Source organism: Bison bison, unplaced genomic scaffold (assembly GCF_000754665.1).
Source record: "Bison bison bison isolate TAMUID 2011002044 unplaced genomic scaffold, Bison_UMD1.0 scf7180017864181, whole genome shotgun sequence".
Classification (NCBI taxonomy): Eukaryota; Metazoa; Chordata; class Mammalia; order Artiodactyla; family Bovidae; genus Bison; species Bison bison.
This window is the reverse complement of record NW_011494753.1, coordinates 6532078-6547254: the sequence shown is the minus strand read 5'-3', so window position 1 is coordinate 6547254 and position 15177 is coordinate 6532078. Positions and strand designations below refer to the sequence as shown.

Below are 15177 nucleotides of genomic sequence, written 5' to 3'. Positions count from 1 at the left end.
CCATTTACATAACATGATAGAGTCCCCAGAGGCCTTCCTAGCCACTCTCCTTGGGATCTTTGAAGTGACTACGGCAGTTGTCATTTCACAGATGTGAAGTGACTACCGCAGTTGTCACAGATGTGAAAAACGCAGACTGCCCAGGCCAACTACGTTTCTAGACCAGATGCATACTCCATAGCTTACCTCTACTTTCCTTTTTTTTCTTCCTGAAATTTAACTGTTGGGAAAAACTCTTCAGGTCATACCAAGGATTAGCATTATAAATATATCATAGGGGATAGTGGTTGTTTCAAAAACAAGGCCGGGTCTGCAGGCACGCAAAATCCAGAAGGCAGCTAATTACATCGCCATCACGAGAGGGTCCTCATTCAGAAGTCGCATGTTCCAACAGTTCACTCCTGAGAATCTAGCCCCATCACCAACCGTTCCTCTCTTTCAAGTTCTTATGTCTGATAGTTTGAGACAAACCCTTGGCACAGCCTAGCATATAACCAAGAACTGGCTATTTGATATCTAGCCAAGCAGAATATAGGTTTTTGAAGAAAGGTCTTTTGTGTTGGTTTAATCTGTGTATGTCAGTTGATTTAGTCTGTTTAGAATGGCAATATGTCATCCTCCTCTTCATCTGGGCTGGCAAAGTTGTGCGAGAAGCTGGCTGGCAGCCAGTCATTGGAACGAGCTCAGGGCTTGGCGACAGAGAGCCCCTCTGCCTAGGAAGGGGCAGCCCCCTGGGTGTGATAGCCCTGAGAGGCAAGAGAGAAGCCAGCTCTCAGAGTCAGAAGAGTTTTCCAGGCCCAGCTCCATAAATGACCAGTGGACCTGTAACAAGTCTCCCAAGCTTTCTGAGTTTCGGAGCTCTTCTTATAAAAGAGTATAGCCATCCGTGTCTGCCCCCGTCAAGGGTGTTGAGAGACTCAGATGATGTAGATAGAGGGGCTTCAGGGACGACTGAGTACCGTCTCCGCCAGTGACAGGCTTTCTGCTGCGTTGGATGTTACTGAGGTTCTGGCGTGCTGCAGTCCATGGGGTCACAAAGAATCGGACACGACTTAGGGACTGAACAACAAGCAACAACTGGCAATGTGAACCCCTAGAAAATTTTGGATTCCTTCACATCAAGTGAGAGACCAGTGTCACCCCACTACCCACAAAGGAGGAGGGTTTTTTCCCAGACCTCTCCTTATAACCGGGCCAGGGAGCCCTGCCTGGGATGCTGAGAGTCTCAAGCCCAGTTTCTTTCTAGGGGAGCAGACAAATGATCACAGAATCCATTCTTAGGGATGTCTTAGTTCAGGCTGCAGTAACAAAGTTCCATAGACTGGGTAGCTTGTAAAACAATAGGAATTTGTTTCTCATTGTTCTGGAGGCTGGAAATCCAAGGTCAGGTTCTGGTGAGGGCCCTCTTTCCAAGTTACAGACTACCAGCATTTCATCATGTCCTCACAAGGCAGAAAGAGGACTAGAGGGCTCTCTGGAGTCTCTTTTATGAAGGTATTAATCTCATTCATGAGGGCTCCACCCTCATGATCTAATCACCTCCTGAAGGCCCCACCTCCTGATGCCATCACATGAGGATTAGGATTTCAACAAAAGAATTGAGGGGGGCACACAAACCTTCAATCTATGACAGGGGACTAGCTGAGCAGACCTAAGACGATGTGAAATGGAGACCTGCTTCAGAAAATGGCATCTGTGCCCCATGAGAGGAGATCTTGGTATGATTCTCTCCCAAGGCAAGGTACAGAAGAATGTGTTAACTAGGGACCCTGTGTCACTTTGATTCACTCATTCCAGTAACTCTGAGGTGCCCAGCCCTCTAGCAGAGCAGGGGAGGACAGAAAAGTAAAGGAAACAGTTCCTGCCCTTCTGGAACTAGGAATTAAGCTGCTCACACAATTTACAGTATAAAAGCTGCTGCCTTGTCTTTGGGTTGAAAAGCAGAGGCAATCTCTGGCCGTGCTGCCTGGGAAGGCTTCCTGGGCTAAAGGATTTCCTTAAGTGCTTGGAGGGAAGCTCCTCCTGGGTCTGAATCAGGAGCCCACAACACCAGCCTTATTAGCTCTGGCACTTCTTGCTCTGTTTTCAGATTGACAGGTCTGGCACAACAGCCCCAACACACACACAGACTCAGCTTAAGACTGTTTCTCTGTACCACTTACCTGTGTTTCTTGGATCACACTTATGCTAGGATTTTCTTTTCAAAGCTGTCAGAATGCACTTCCTACCCCGCCACCACAAGATCCTGGCTGGCATCCCCCGCCTGTTTGCACAGCTCTCTCCTGTGGAGGCAGAGCCAGGGAGAGGCCGCAGCGTGGCTTCCCAGGTGGCATGAAGCTTGCTGATGAGTCCTAGCCAGAGCAGGGCCCGCTGCTGCCAGGCACCCTGTTCTGATGAGCAGCCCCTACGAAGAGGCGGGGGCAGGATGACAGAAAGCACTCGTTAGGCCTCACACACTGGGAGGGGACTTCTGATTCTGTGAGTGTAGGGAAGCCAGATCCGGCAGGAGGAGACTCAGAGCAGCAGAACTGGTGAGCTAACCAAAGGCTCCTAACTAACATTGCCTTTTACATTGTGGTCACAGACACTGTTTTGTTTGATCCTCATGTAAATGCTAAAAGCTGCCATCTGCCTCCGTTTCATTGAAAGAACACTGTGGCTCAAACCAGTTAACTGACCAGGGCTAGTTAACACCAAGCTTCCTTGAGCCTGCAGATTCATGCTTGTGGCCTCGAGAGACAACTGGCCCAGGCACTTCTAAAATACACCTGGTTAGTGAGGAAAGCCTGCTAGTGAAACTTCATGCTGGCCAGGGGTGACAAGGAATTGGACCTGAGCTGTGGATTGAATTGTATTCCTCCAAAATTCATATGTTGAGCCCTAACCCCCAGTGTGAATATCCTTGGAGATAGGACTTTTAAGAGTTAATTAAGGTTGAATGAGGTCATAAGGGTGGGTCCTAATGTAATAGGATTGGCGGCCTCATGCACACTCACTAAGGACAGGCCACATGAGGACACAGCGAGGTGTCAGCATGCAGACCAGGGAGAGAGCCCCCACCAGAAGCCCCACGCAGCACTCTGACCTAGCCTGCCAGGCTTCTGAACTGTGCGAAAGTACATTTCTGTCATTTAAGCCCCCTAGTCTAGGGTAGTCTGTGATGGCAGCCTGAGCAGACGAAGACAGGCTGGCACTGAATCTAGGCTGTTTCTTCTCTCCACGTGAAATTCCTCCACCTACAATTCTAGGTGCTCAGATCTGGTCTAACCTTGAAGGTCCAACCCACCTGCTCAGTGCAGCCTTCCTCACCTTAGTAAGGAGTAATCTCTCCCTCCCATGGGCTGCCCCAGTACTTTATCCTCCCTCTCTGATGACCCAGGCGCCTTTGTATTACTGTCCTTTCTGGACATACCTCATCTCCCTGAGAGGTGAGGCTTGACTCCTCTCCATTGTCCCCTTCAGCATTTGGCACAGGAGGCATTCGGTAAATGGCTACTGAATTTAGAGCTCTTTTCTGGCTTCCTCAATTGGGGCACCCAGTTATACTTCACTTGGTAGGAGGTGCAAAGATTGGAACCCGAAAGCTTAGTGGGTGTCCAGGGATCAGCAGATGAAAGAATCAACATGTCCCACTTGTCTACTCCAGATTCTTTTATTTTTATTTTTTCCCCAGATGCCTTTTTAGTGCCAGTATTCAGATCCTCCTGGCCCTCTTTCCAAGGCTATAGCACACGTTGGCAGCATGCAACTTTCCTTTTTCTAAAGCCCCTTCTTCCCAGAATTGTTGATAGTTCCAAAAAGAAAAGGAAGTGAGGGTCTCTCGCCCACTTCCTCTCTTACCCTCTCCCTATTCCTTCTCCTAACCCCTTGCCAGTGAAGAAACAAGGTGGTGAGTAAAAGGTGGTGAGTGCCAGGGCATACAGGTTAAAAGATGCCTTTCTTCAGTGCCCGTGAAACTACTACTGCTTGCCTTTGCTTAGAAGCCCAAAGGAAAATTCTCTCCAGAAGCTGACCAAGAATGGGCCCAAGAAAGCTTTGCAGTACTCTCTCATGTTCTGATACAGTCAAGTAGTTTCTGTGTGACTTGTCTTAAATTCAAAATGCGGGAATCTAATTCTCAGTGAGAAAGAGTATATTAAAGACCCAGAACTCTTGGTCATGTTCTTTTTCTTTATTTGAGTGCTAGTGGCTCAGACTGGAGAAGGCAATGGCACCCCCCTCCAGTACTTTGCCTGGAAAATTCCATGGATGGAGGAGCCATGGGGTTGCTGGGAGTCGGACACGACTGAGAGACTTCACTTTTCACTTTCACACATTGGAGAAGGAAATGGCAACCCACTCCAGTGTTCTTGCCTGGAGAGTCCCAGGGATGGGGGAGCCTGGTGGCTGCCATCTGTGGGGTCACACAGAGTTGGACATGGCTGAAGTGACTTAGCAGCAGAAGCAGCAGTGGCTCAGACAGTAAAGAATCTGCCTGCAATGTAGGAGACGTGGGTTCAATCCCTGGGTCGGGAAGATCCCCTGGAGAACAGCCTCCAGTATTCTTGCCTGGAAAATTTCATGGGCAGAGGAGTCTGGCAAACTCTAGTCCATGGGGTCACAAAGAGTCAGACATGACTGAGCGACTAACACAGGTATGTTCACTTTGTGAAAAATCAGTCTTTTAACTTAAAGGGGATATGTGTTCTGCTTCATTGAAAAGTATACTTAAAAAAAAAATAAAACCCAAAACAACTGAACAGTTGGCTTAGGTCACACAACTAGTTAGTGACTAGGGTAAAGGCCAGAGCTCAATTCTCCCAGCTCTGTAGTTAGTATGTATTTTAGAATCATACCCCCAAGAGCAAGAGGCAAGTTCAGTGTCAGTTGCTTTTGATCTGAAAGTGAAAGTGAAGTCACTCAGTGGTGTCTGACTCTTTGCAACCCCATGGACTGTAGTCTACCAGGCTCTTCCATCCGTGGGATTTTTCAGACGAGAATACTGGAGTGGGTTGCCATTGCCTTCACCAGGAGATCTTCCCGACCCAGGGATTGAACCCCAGTCTCCCACATTGTAGGCAGACGCTTTACCGTCTGAGCCACCGGGGAAGTCCTTTTTGATCTGAAGTTTCTGGCAATTCTCTTGGTTTCCTTGGAGTCCTAGTTTGCATCATGAAAATGGACAAAACGGTCGAGAGGAGGTCTCTCATTACTGCTGAGGCAACACCAGCTTCCTACCTGTTGCCTGATGACTGTGGCCACTAAAGAAATCTATAGGCGGGTCACATCCTTCCTTGGTTCAGTGCTCGGGAATGAGGCTCTGTAAAAATACCCTTTAATATTTGTGTTGACCTGTGTGCCCTGGAAGAAAGGGCAGGTGGCCAGGCTAGGCTCAGGGTGGTGCTACCTTAGGCCTTTGTCCGGACACAGGTGACAGATGAGTGATTTAGTTGCAACTCCACAAGGAAGGCATATAGAGAGACATACTTATATCATATGGTAGGAGATTTTTCTTAGGTATGTTTCTTTCATTCAACAAGACGTTCATGTCCTGTGATGACTCCCTATTGACTTTCTACTGATTTTGGACAGCTTAAGCAGTCCCAAGTGACATTTGACTCCCCCCTAAGGCCTGGGACTGAATGACTGGATGAAATAAAACTAAGTCCTGCCTTCATCCCCTAACCTGTCAGAAGCCTCTGAGGCAACTCTCTCCTCATCCCCAAGGCCCTGAGCATTGAGGTCAGGCTGTTTGCATCCCCAGCCTTGCTTCCCTGCCCCTACAGGAAGTACCTAACCTGATTCAGCTGACTGTTCCTCTGTGCTCATGACATCATGCCATTCCTCTGCACCCTAAGCCCACCTGCATCGTCCAGGAGTGGTTTCACCTACTGAGCCTCAGTGCCAGCGGTTGGCCCCTTGCAGGCTCTCCTAGTGCTGTCTCCCCGCAGAGTCTGAAATGTGGTTTGAGGGACAGTGCTAACTAGATGTCCTCCTCTGGCTCACTGCCAAGCCAGGGGGTAGCTCGCAGCACCCCTCTCGGACCCCTTGCCTATAATCTGGCTAAGTCCTGTCATGGGTGGTCCTGTGGGTAGAGCTTCTTACCCCCAGGCACCCAAACTGCCAACCTCCAGTTGTGTCTTCTGCAGTCAGGGACTTAAAGATAGTGGCCTCTGACAGGTCATCTCACTACCCTGCTGGTGACCTCTGTAAACTCACTTTTTCAACAGGCAACTCATAGCCAGCTCTGTTCCCAGAGAGGACTGACCCCCAAGGGACTGACCTCCCCCACCCACTCAGCGAGGGTCAGGAGTCCAGGTGGAATAAATTATGGTTAAGCTAGAATGTTCTATGCTGATTTACCAGGATCCAGGAGTCACCACGGAGAAGGCAATGGCACCCCACTCCAGTACTCTTGCCTGGAAAATCCCATGGACGGAGGAGCCTGGTAGGCTGCAGTCCATGGGGTCGCACGACTGAGCGACTTCACTTTCACTTTTCACTTTTATGCATTGGAGAAGGAAATGGCAACCTACTCCAGTATTCTTGCCTGGAGGATCCCAGGACAGAGGAGCCTGGTGGGCTGCCGTCTATGGGGTCGCACAGAGTCGGACACGACTGAAGCGACTTAGCAGCAGCAGCAGCAGCAGCAGGAGTCACCATCATTGAGTTTAACATTATGCCTGTGCCAGCCAGACTGTCCAGTTTAATATCTTTTCAATTAGTGAGTCTTCCAGTAATAGCATTTTAACAGTGAAGTTCCAAAGAAAAAACTTGTTCTTAATTTTTGTCCAAAGAGGGGAAAAGAGGCTTCTAATAATGGTATCATTATAAATTCTAAAGTGATGATCATTTGGCTGTGCGACAAAATTTGTAGCTAATAATTAAAATAAAGATTTAAGTAAATGCTTTATCAATAAAGTGGATGATAGGGGCACATTTTTCTCAGCCAGTGTCAGGGATGGCAGCCCATAGCCATGTGCTGAATTGTCACACTGCAAGTCTTTAAAATTCCTGCTGGATTTGAAGGTATTAACAAGTCCCTATCAACATTCTCTAAAGGTTTTTGATGTCATTTTAGCTATTGAACTAAAATATGTGAACTATTACTTTGTTGATTTTGTTCTTAAACCAAACTGCATTATCATCTGAGAGTGTGTTCTTAAAGTATTGTTAAAAGTACTTTGAAAACTTGTAAATCCCTATAATTTATGTTTCTCCTGCCTCTGCTGTTTCATTCTGTCCTTCTGGTTTTAATTTGAATGCAGTCCTGTCTGGGTGTGTACCTGTAAAATTGTGTTTTTCCAAGTACAATTTACAATCTTGACCTTAGATTTTACAGTGTTCCTAACCTTCTGTGAGCTTCCTCCTATACCAAGAAGTGGGGCTTCGGGTCACCCAGCTCTTTTATATTAGAACAGGCTAATCAAGGTTACTTGAAACAGATCTGATTTTGATGTTTCTTAGTTTATCATATAGGCCTAGGGAGTAAGTTCGGAGGGCTTCCCTGCAAGCCCATTAACTGCATTGCCCCATTTCTTAAAATGTACACAGTTGTAAACCCAGACTGCTTCAGGACAACAGTCTCGTTTATCTAAACAGTTCTCCTTTTAGACTCAATGGCACTGATGGAAACACAGATAAGCAGTATGGATCAGAGGAAGGAACTTTTGGAGCTTTTTTTTTTTTTTTTGGCTGAAACTGTTCCCATTCCCCTAACAAACCCCTTTTTTCTTTCCAGGGGCTTGTCTGCATATGGAATAAATTGATCTGTGTTCAATATATTCCGTGAGCTAGGGTAGGGGAAGACTGCAGTGGGAGGGTATAGGAGACGGTGTCTGTCTTCTGAGTGCGCTCTTGGCAGGTTTTAAGGAATATGGCTATTTTGCTTTAAGGGGAGCGTGAGGGGTGAGGCGCTGTGTTAAAGCAGTGCGTATCCTGAATCCACTGCGTGGGCATCCTCTCTCCGTGATGAATCCATGGTTCCTCGTGGATTATAAGAATTTTTAAATGGATGCAAGACTTTTGGCATCTTTTCCTTAAGTTAGGAAATGAGATTTCTTTCTTTTCTGCTCCTTTCAAATATCACTTAAATTAAGCTCTGATAAGGAGTTAGGAGTATTTTTTTCCCCTCCTTACACTTCTTCAGCACGTTTTCCGTGGTTCTTACTGGTACTGCTGGCCGAGGAAGCGGGACTTGGGGCAGGCCAGGGCTCTGTGGCAGCTGACCTGGGGTTCCGCCTCCGTTGCAGGTCATCGTGCAGTCCGGCCGCCACCCCACAGTACTGCAGAAGCTTTGCCAGCTGCCCTTCCAGTACTTCAGTGACCCACGGCTGATCAAAGTGCTGTTCCCGTCACTTATCGCTGCTTGTTACAACAACCTTCAGAACAAGGTCATTCTGGAGCAAGAGATGAGCTGTGTTCTACTGGCCACGTTTATTCAGGTACCTTCTATATTTATGCCAAATTCTCTGACTCTGTGTGAAAGCTAATGCGACTGAAAAATAAAAGTGAACCAGCTGTTTACCCTTGCCATCCACACTACCCCCAGATTTCACCTGTTGATGTGCTTGACTCTCAAGGTAGGGGTAAAACTGGGGTTTGAGTATTGTATATAATTTCTGTTCGAAGGATTTCAAGAAAAAGGTATTTTTCCAGTTAAGCCTGTACTAAGGAAATGTTTTTAAAAGACTTCTTTAAGGCTTTAACTGTTACTTCATCTTGCTTTTTGTCTATTTATAGGGGATAGATAATGACTGCTGAAGAAAGATTAAAACTGCAATTTATTTCTAAATTTTTAAATAAATATTCATATGTATATACACACATGTGTGTATGAGGAAAAAAAAATTTTGTTGCTTTTTCTCAAATATAAAACTTTTAATTATGGCCTTATATTTTTCTGATCCAGTGAAATTCTGTAGGACTCAAATCAGAATCAGTACTGTAGCAAAGCAGTATTTCCACATCTAAATTAACCCAGTCATCTGACAATAGAGAATCAATTTGGTTGTCTTTAACATTTGCTAATAGCTAATCCTGTTATTTCTTTTATGTCCTCACACAATGACATTATTTGCTGAAAATCTTCCATTATTTTTTCAAATGTTGCACCCTAAAGCCAATATGTTTTTGTTCCATGACACACATATGCTTAATAGACAGTGTTTTCTGTTCATAATAATAATGAAACAGAAAGCAGAACTTTGTATTGTTATTGTTCCTTATTCTGGCTAATATACATGTATCACTTTTGAAAGAGTGTAACAGTGCCCAGCTGGTTGGGATGGCTAAAGGATCCCCCAAGCTTTCTTCACCTTAGAAGTGGTTTACATTTCTTAAACTATCCTCTGTTAGATGATCAGCTAATAAAACACACTAGATCAATTATGCTTAGAAATGTTTTGTTTTCAGCTTGTTTCTTTTTGAGTCTAGATTCCAGTTTCCAAAAAAAATTATCAAAAATATTCAGATTTATAGGTAGGGTATATATATTCAAAAAAATGTTACAGTTAATAATTAAAATCTTAATGAAGTTTTATATAACCATCATATCAACGTATAGGATTCTTCATATATTCTTACAGCCTTAGGATTAAAAAGGAAATACATTATAGAGAATTTTAAGACCATGTTCTTAAAATTCATTCTTTTGTTCCACAGGTAAATTTTTAGTACCTCTGGTGTGCTGGGCACTGCTCCAGGCACTGGAAATACAGCACCAAACAACACAGATACAAATTCCTGCCTTGAAATTTAGAGCTGGGGGAGTCAAACAAAAAACAAATAAATGAGCAAAATAAATAGCATGTCAGATTGTGTTAAATGCTGTGGAGAAAAGTAAGGCAAGAAAGGAAAGGGGGTCAGGGACCTCCAGAGATGACATGCAGCTTTTTGTGGCCTGCGCAGAGGCCTCAACCAAGACAGTGATTATCGAGCAAAGACAATTTTGTAGCTGTACCATCTTAGTCCCTTACATTTTTTCAACTGCTTGGAAAACAATTTATAAAAATATAAATGGTATCAGAACCTAAAGTAAGGCTCATATATAGTATTTTCATCTGGTATTGATCTCAGAGTACTTCTAATTTGACTCTTCTCTATTATAGTTAATACACAATTAAATATAATTTAAATTTAACACATTAACCATATATTTTAGCACAGATTTTATAAATAACTAGAAGGAAATGGCAACCCACTCCAGTGTTCTTGCCTGGAGAATCCCAGGGACAGAGGAGCCTGGTGGGCTGCCGTCTATGGGGTCGCACAGAGTCAGACACGACTGAAGTGACTTAGCAGCAGCAGCATGAAAATTTCTTACAATGCTTATTTGGGATAGGATGTTAAAAACAAGTTTGGTTTTTTTTCTATAAATTATTGTGCTCAAGAGAATGAAAGTACATTGGACTTTCGTTTATATAACGATTCTTTAAGGTCCCCTGTGTTAGATTATTAGTAGTCACTAGAAAATATTAAAAATAAGAGCTAGCAGTTTGTCCTAGGTTCCTGAAATTTCACATATTACAGATGACCTTTTTCATGTTCCATCGAAGAGTAAAATTGCTGGACTTTAAGATTTAGCTACAGAATAGATGGACCTAAGAATATTACACTACATGAAAGAAGTCAGAGAAAGACCGTTACCACGTGATTTCACTTATATATGAAATCTAAAAAATGAAACAAACATAGCAAAACAGAAACAAACTCACAAATCCAGAGCGCTGGTGGTCTGGACAGTGGGATGGGGAGGTGGGCAAAATACGTGCAGGGAATTAAGAGGTACAGACTTGCAGCTATAAAATCCATGTCATAGGAATTTAACGTACAGCGTAGGGAATACAGTCAATAATATAATAACACTGTATGGTGACAGCTGATAACCAGACATATCATGCGAATATGGAATCACTATGCTGCACGCCTGAGACTAATATGATATTGTATGTCAATTATACTTCAATTTAAAAAATGTAGCTACGGAATACATAAGGGCTTTTATACTTGTGGGTTTTGTTTAATGTTAAAAGTCTGTCAATATTTTAAGACAGTATTTGGCTAAAGAATTCAGTTTGTTAGATATAAAACAAAGTTATACTTTCCACAGCAGGCAACAACCTGGCCATTGGTGATACTTAGATTTGAGTCATCATTATTTGATTTAAATATGAGAACCTGAATTACATAACATCCGTTTCTTAAGCTTTTATATTTGGGGTTCCAAAGTATTCACGGTAAAAAAGTTATCTCAGAATTCAGAGGCATTTTTAAAGCCACTCTCAGCAAAGTTCTCTGTTTGTAGCATTGATATAAAAACACTTTTCTCGTTTCACACAGGATTTTGCACAGACTTCAGGTCAGGCAGATAACCAGTCTTATCAGCCCAAAGGTATGTCTCTACTGAAATTAAATGTCATGTGTTTGTTAGCTGGACATTTCTCACTCTACCCTTTGTAACTGTCAAGAAATCAATTTATTACATCACCTAAAATATTTGAAGTTCAGATACAAAGTATATTTCAGAGAATAAAGAAATTGATTTTGTCATCAAACATGAGTGTATCAGAATATACAGAGAAATCCATGGAAATAAAAGAAAAGCACAAAACATCTTTATATAATTTATATTCACTTCATGCAAGTTATAATAAATGGTGAATAATTACTAAAGAGCTACCTTGTAATAGAAGAGACAATTAGATCATTAATATTGGCCTACATTACTCACATAAATGCTGAAATTACATATTTAGTTCCCTACCGGTGTTCAGAATAAAATTGTCATTGATAGTAGCCCATATGTTCCTCTAAAATTCAAGCACTTGAATTTTTTATTGAAAATAAAAATTGTAAAATTGTTTTACATGAAGAAAGAGCACAGTTCAGGGGCCAAAAGATTTACAAAAAAATGTTTTTCCCTGTAGCATTTCTGCTGAGGTGAGTCCTGTGATCAGAGCTGAGATGTAGAATTTTCAAGTGCATTTTTACTTTTTAAAATATTCTGCTACCCACACTGTAATTGAGAAGTACAAGTTGCTCTTTGTCTGACTGTCATGTCAGCATCTCTGACTAATGAGACCTTCATCCAGATTTTCCCCAATTCTTCCCTTAGTTTGATAGTCTTTAAAGTGGCCAGAGGTCTAGTCCCAGCAAGATCCTCTGGGGCACCCACTCAGTAGCCCTCATTTTGGGGGAGGAGGAGGTCACCCTAGGCAGGGGGTGTATGTGTGTCTCACAGTTCTTTACAATGGACAGGTGCTGAAAAGTACATAAATGAGAATATAACTAAAACTGTAACAGTATCATGAGAAAATGTCATGTTTTATTGGCTCAGACACAAGTAAACAGAAAGCTATGCCCCTTTTTAGAAATTCAAGTCACCATCATAGTTGGCACCATTTGCCTAAGTCAGAATCAGTGTGCAGGTTCACTTCGGCCCTGACTCAGTCACAGCCTTTTTTTAAGTTGTTGGAGGCTAGGGAAAAAATCATAATTTGTAATCATAATTTGTTTCTATATCTTAAAAACAATGGTTTAAATTTTGAAAATGCCTAGAGAAATCTTCTTCTAATGTATTTATTTTTAATTGTACAGCAGTTTGGGGTGTTTTTTTTTCTTTTTTCTTGGCCGGTAAGAAGTATAGACATTCTTTTTCTTCCTCTTCCTCCTGACATAAGGATGAGTCACCATTTGCTGCCTATCTGTCAGGCATGTCCCAGGGCTGCCTCTATCTGCTTGGTTTCAACCTCTCTTTTCCAAGGGATCATCTTCTCTGACTTTCATGCTTTCCCCAATTACTATGGGATTAATCTTCAAAACAGCAAATGGGGAACGGTTCTCTACTTTGCTTAGAAAAGTCATTGCTATACTGGTGACAGCTCATAATGTGCTTACCTGATTTTAAAAATGATGATGCCACACTAAGTTGCTAGTCTGCACCTGGACATCTGTTCCCCTATTGCTTAGAATGTACTCATAAAATGTTTCAAGATGTTTTGAGTTCATTGCCCAGGTGAACCTCTAAATTCTAATGTGAGCAGCTCCTGACACACCACATTCTTATTGCTAAGGAAGAATCCGGGTTTTATTTTGTTCACCATACTTATTTTCTTATTCCAGAGTCCAAAAACGGTGTTTTTCATAATGTTTTACCTAGACGTTAAACATTATGTATATAGTGTATGTCTGAGTAGCTTAGAAGCATGAAATAGATTGTAATTAAAATGTATGTTATATATTTCATACTACAGATATAGATGAGTTACCTTTACTGAAATTTGCATCGTGGTTTATTTGAAGTGTATGTCTCCATTTTGGACTCAGATATCAAAATAATTTTCATTTCTTAAATGTTGAAGATTTTAACCTGTTTACTATTCTCTTCTTTTTCCCCCCTTAGGAAAATGCCTTGGTTCCCAAGACTATCTTGAACTGGCTAACAGATTTCCTCAGCAGGCCTGGGAAGAAGCTCGACAGTTTTTCTTAAAAAAAGAGAAAAAATAAAGGTTTTGGTTGGTTGTGTATTTGAGTACCCTCATTAATATTTTAAATTGTTCAAAACATTGTAACTACTCCTTAAGAAGTTCATTTTCACATGTTTATACTCTGTAGATATGGTATATACTTTACACTATTTATAAAGACTGTAGATACTTTAATGTTCTTTCTAATTCTGGGAGTTTATTTCATTTATGCGCAATAGTTTGGAGTTTGGTAACTTACATCCTATGATAATATATACTTTGCATTTGTAATATGGGTGAAATTAGACAAAAAGTTAGCAAGTCTGTTTTGTTCTTGTAATAAAATAATTCTGTTTGCAGTGGTGACTTTTCTTGTGAAGGCAATGCAGATTTGAAAGAAAAACTAATTCCAACTCTGGAAGTATCTTAAAGACTTACTAAAAGTTAACGTGCTTTAAATTTCCCTTATTAGGTTTGAGTAGAAGATGTTTGTAACAATTTAACATTCTAAATTACATAATATGTTCTAGCAGCTATCTGAAATTAACTCAGAGCATTGTATCCATTTGTCTGCCTAAATTTTGCCAGCGGCCAATACCGAGAGTCTCCTATAGAAATGGGATTGCTGAACTGAAATTCTCCAAAATAAAAATTAGGGATCCAAAAAAGATCGAACATAGTGAACCATTCTAAAGTATTTTCTCAAATAACTGCAATGAAGCTGAAGTAAAAATAAAACATGATCACAAAGGTCCTGAATAGACGTTTTCACTCCTGTGCACGGCTCACAGCTTAACGGGAGGAGTGTCTGCCAGGAGATGTTGACCTTTTCATATCTTGTTCTCATCGTTTCTCCACCTTAAGCCGACGGTCAGTGCTAAGCCGTTCACTGAGTGACACTGGGAATTATTTCTGTCAGATAAGGATCAAACATTAGCAAGAAAAAAGATCTGATGGGGGGGGGTTGGAATTAATACTGTAAGATTCAAGACTGGGGGCGGAGGGGACGGAAAATACAGAAGTTACACCGGATTGTTAAAAGCAAACTTACCTCCTGTTCAGGACACTTATTTTTGGATCCTCCCAAATCTGTCGAGTTATGTGTATGCTGTTTTTACTTCTTTGCAAATAGAAAATAAAGAGGTCCAATTTCAAACGAAAGAGAAAGAAAGCAAACGCAATCCCTGTGCGCTCTGTGCTCCTACCGCCCGGCCCCCGGGGTCTTCCGCGCGCTCGGGCTGCGGGGCCCGGCGGGGCTCGCGGCTCGGGGCGGGGAAAACCCCTCCTGCTCCAGCGGAGTCCGCTCCCAGGGCTTGGCGGAGACTCGGACCGGGGCGCCAGACCCAGGGCCCGGGGCCCTCGCCGCGACGCGCGCAGAAGCACCTCGAGCCGCTGCCCGGCTGAGCGCCGCACACCGGGAAGCCGAGGGAGCTCGGCCCTGGCGCCCGCACCTCCCCTCCGGCCGGCGGCCCGGGGCTGCTCCTTGGCCAGAGGGCCTGGGAGCCAGGTACCGGCGGCCGGCTTCTTGCGCGCCGCGCAGCTGCCGGGGCGCCCCATCCAGGAGAGGCGTTCCCAAATTCCGCTTTTCCCCGCATCTTGGGGCGTGGATGCAGAATCCTTGTAGCTGAAATGAATAATCAAATATTTATACGATTTCCTACAAGACGCTTCACAATAGAAATATGCTTATCTGGTCGGAAATTTGCCAAAAAGCCATAAATAATTGAGACAG

General features: G+C 43.0%; 1 protein-coding gene across 2 annotated transcripts in view; it reads left to right on the top strand.

The window, feature by feature from the left end:
• The window catches only part of SCAPER (S-phase cyclin A-associated protein in the ER), a 419465-nt gene extending 404859 nt beyond the window's left edge, over positions 1 to 14606 (top strand). For both annotated transcript variants that reach the window (XM_010843297.1, XM_010843296.1), the window contains exons 30-32: positions 8232 to 8423; positions 11320 to 11371; positions 13382 to 14606. In XM_010843297.1, coding sequence (XP_010841599.1) covers positions 8232 to 8423; positions 11320 to 11371; positions 13382 to 13485 — 348 coding nt within the window. In that variant the 3' untranslated portion in view covers positions 13486 to 14606. The remainder of the gene's footprint in view (positions 1 to 8231; positions 8424 to 11319; positions 11372 to 13381) is intronic.
• Positions 14607 to 15177: the final 571 nt, after the last annotated feature.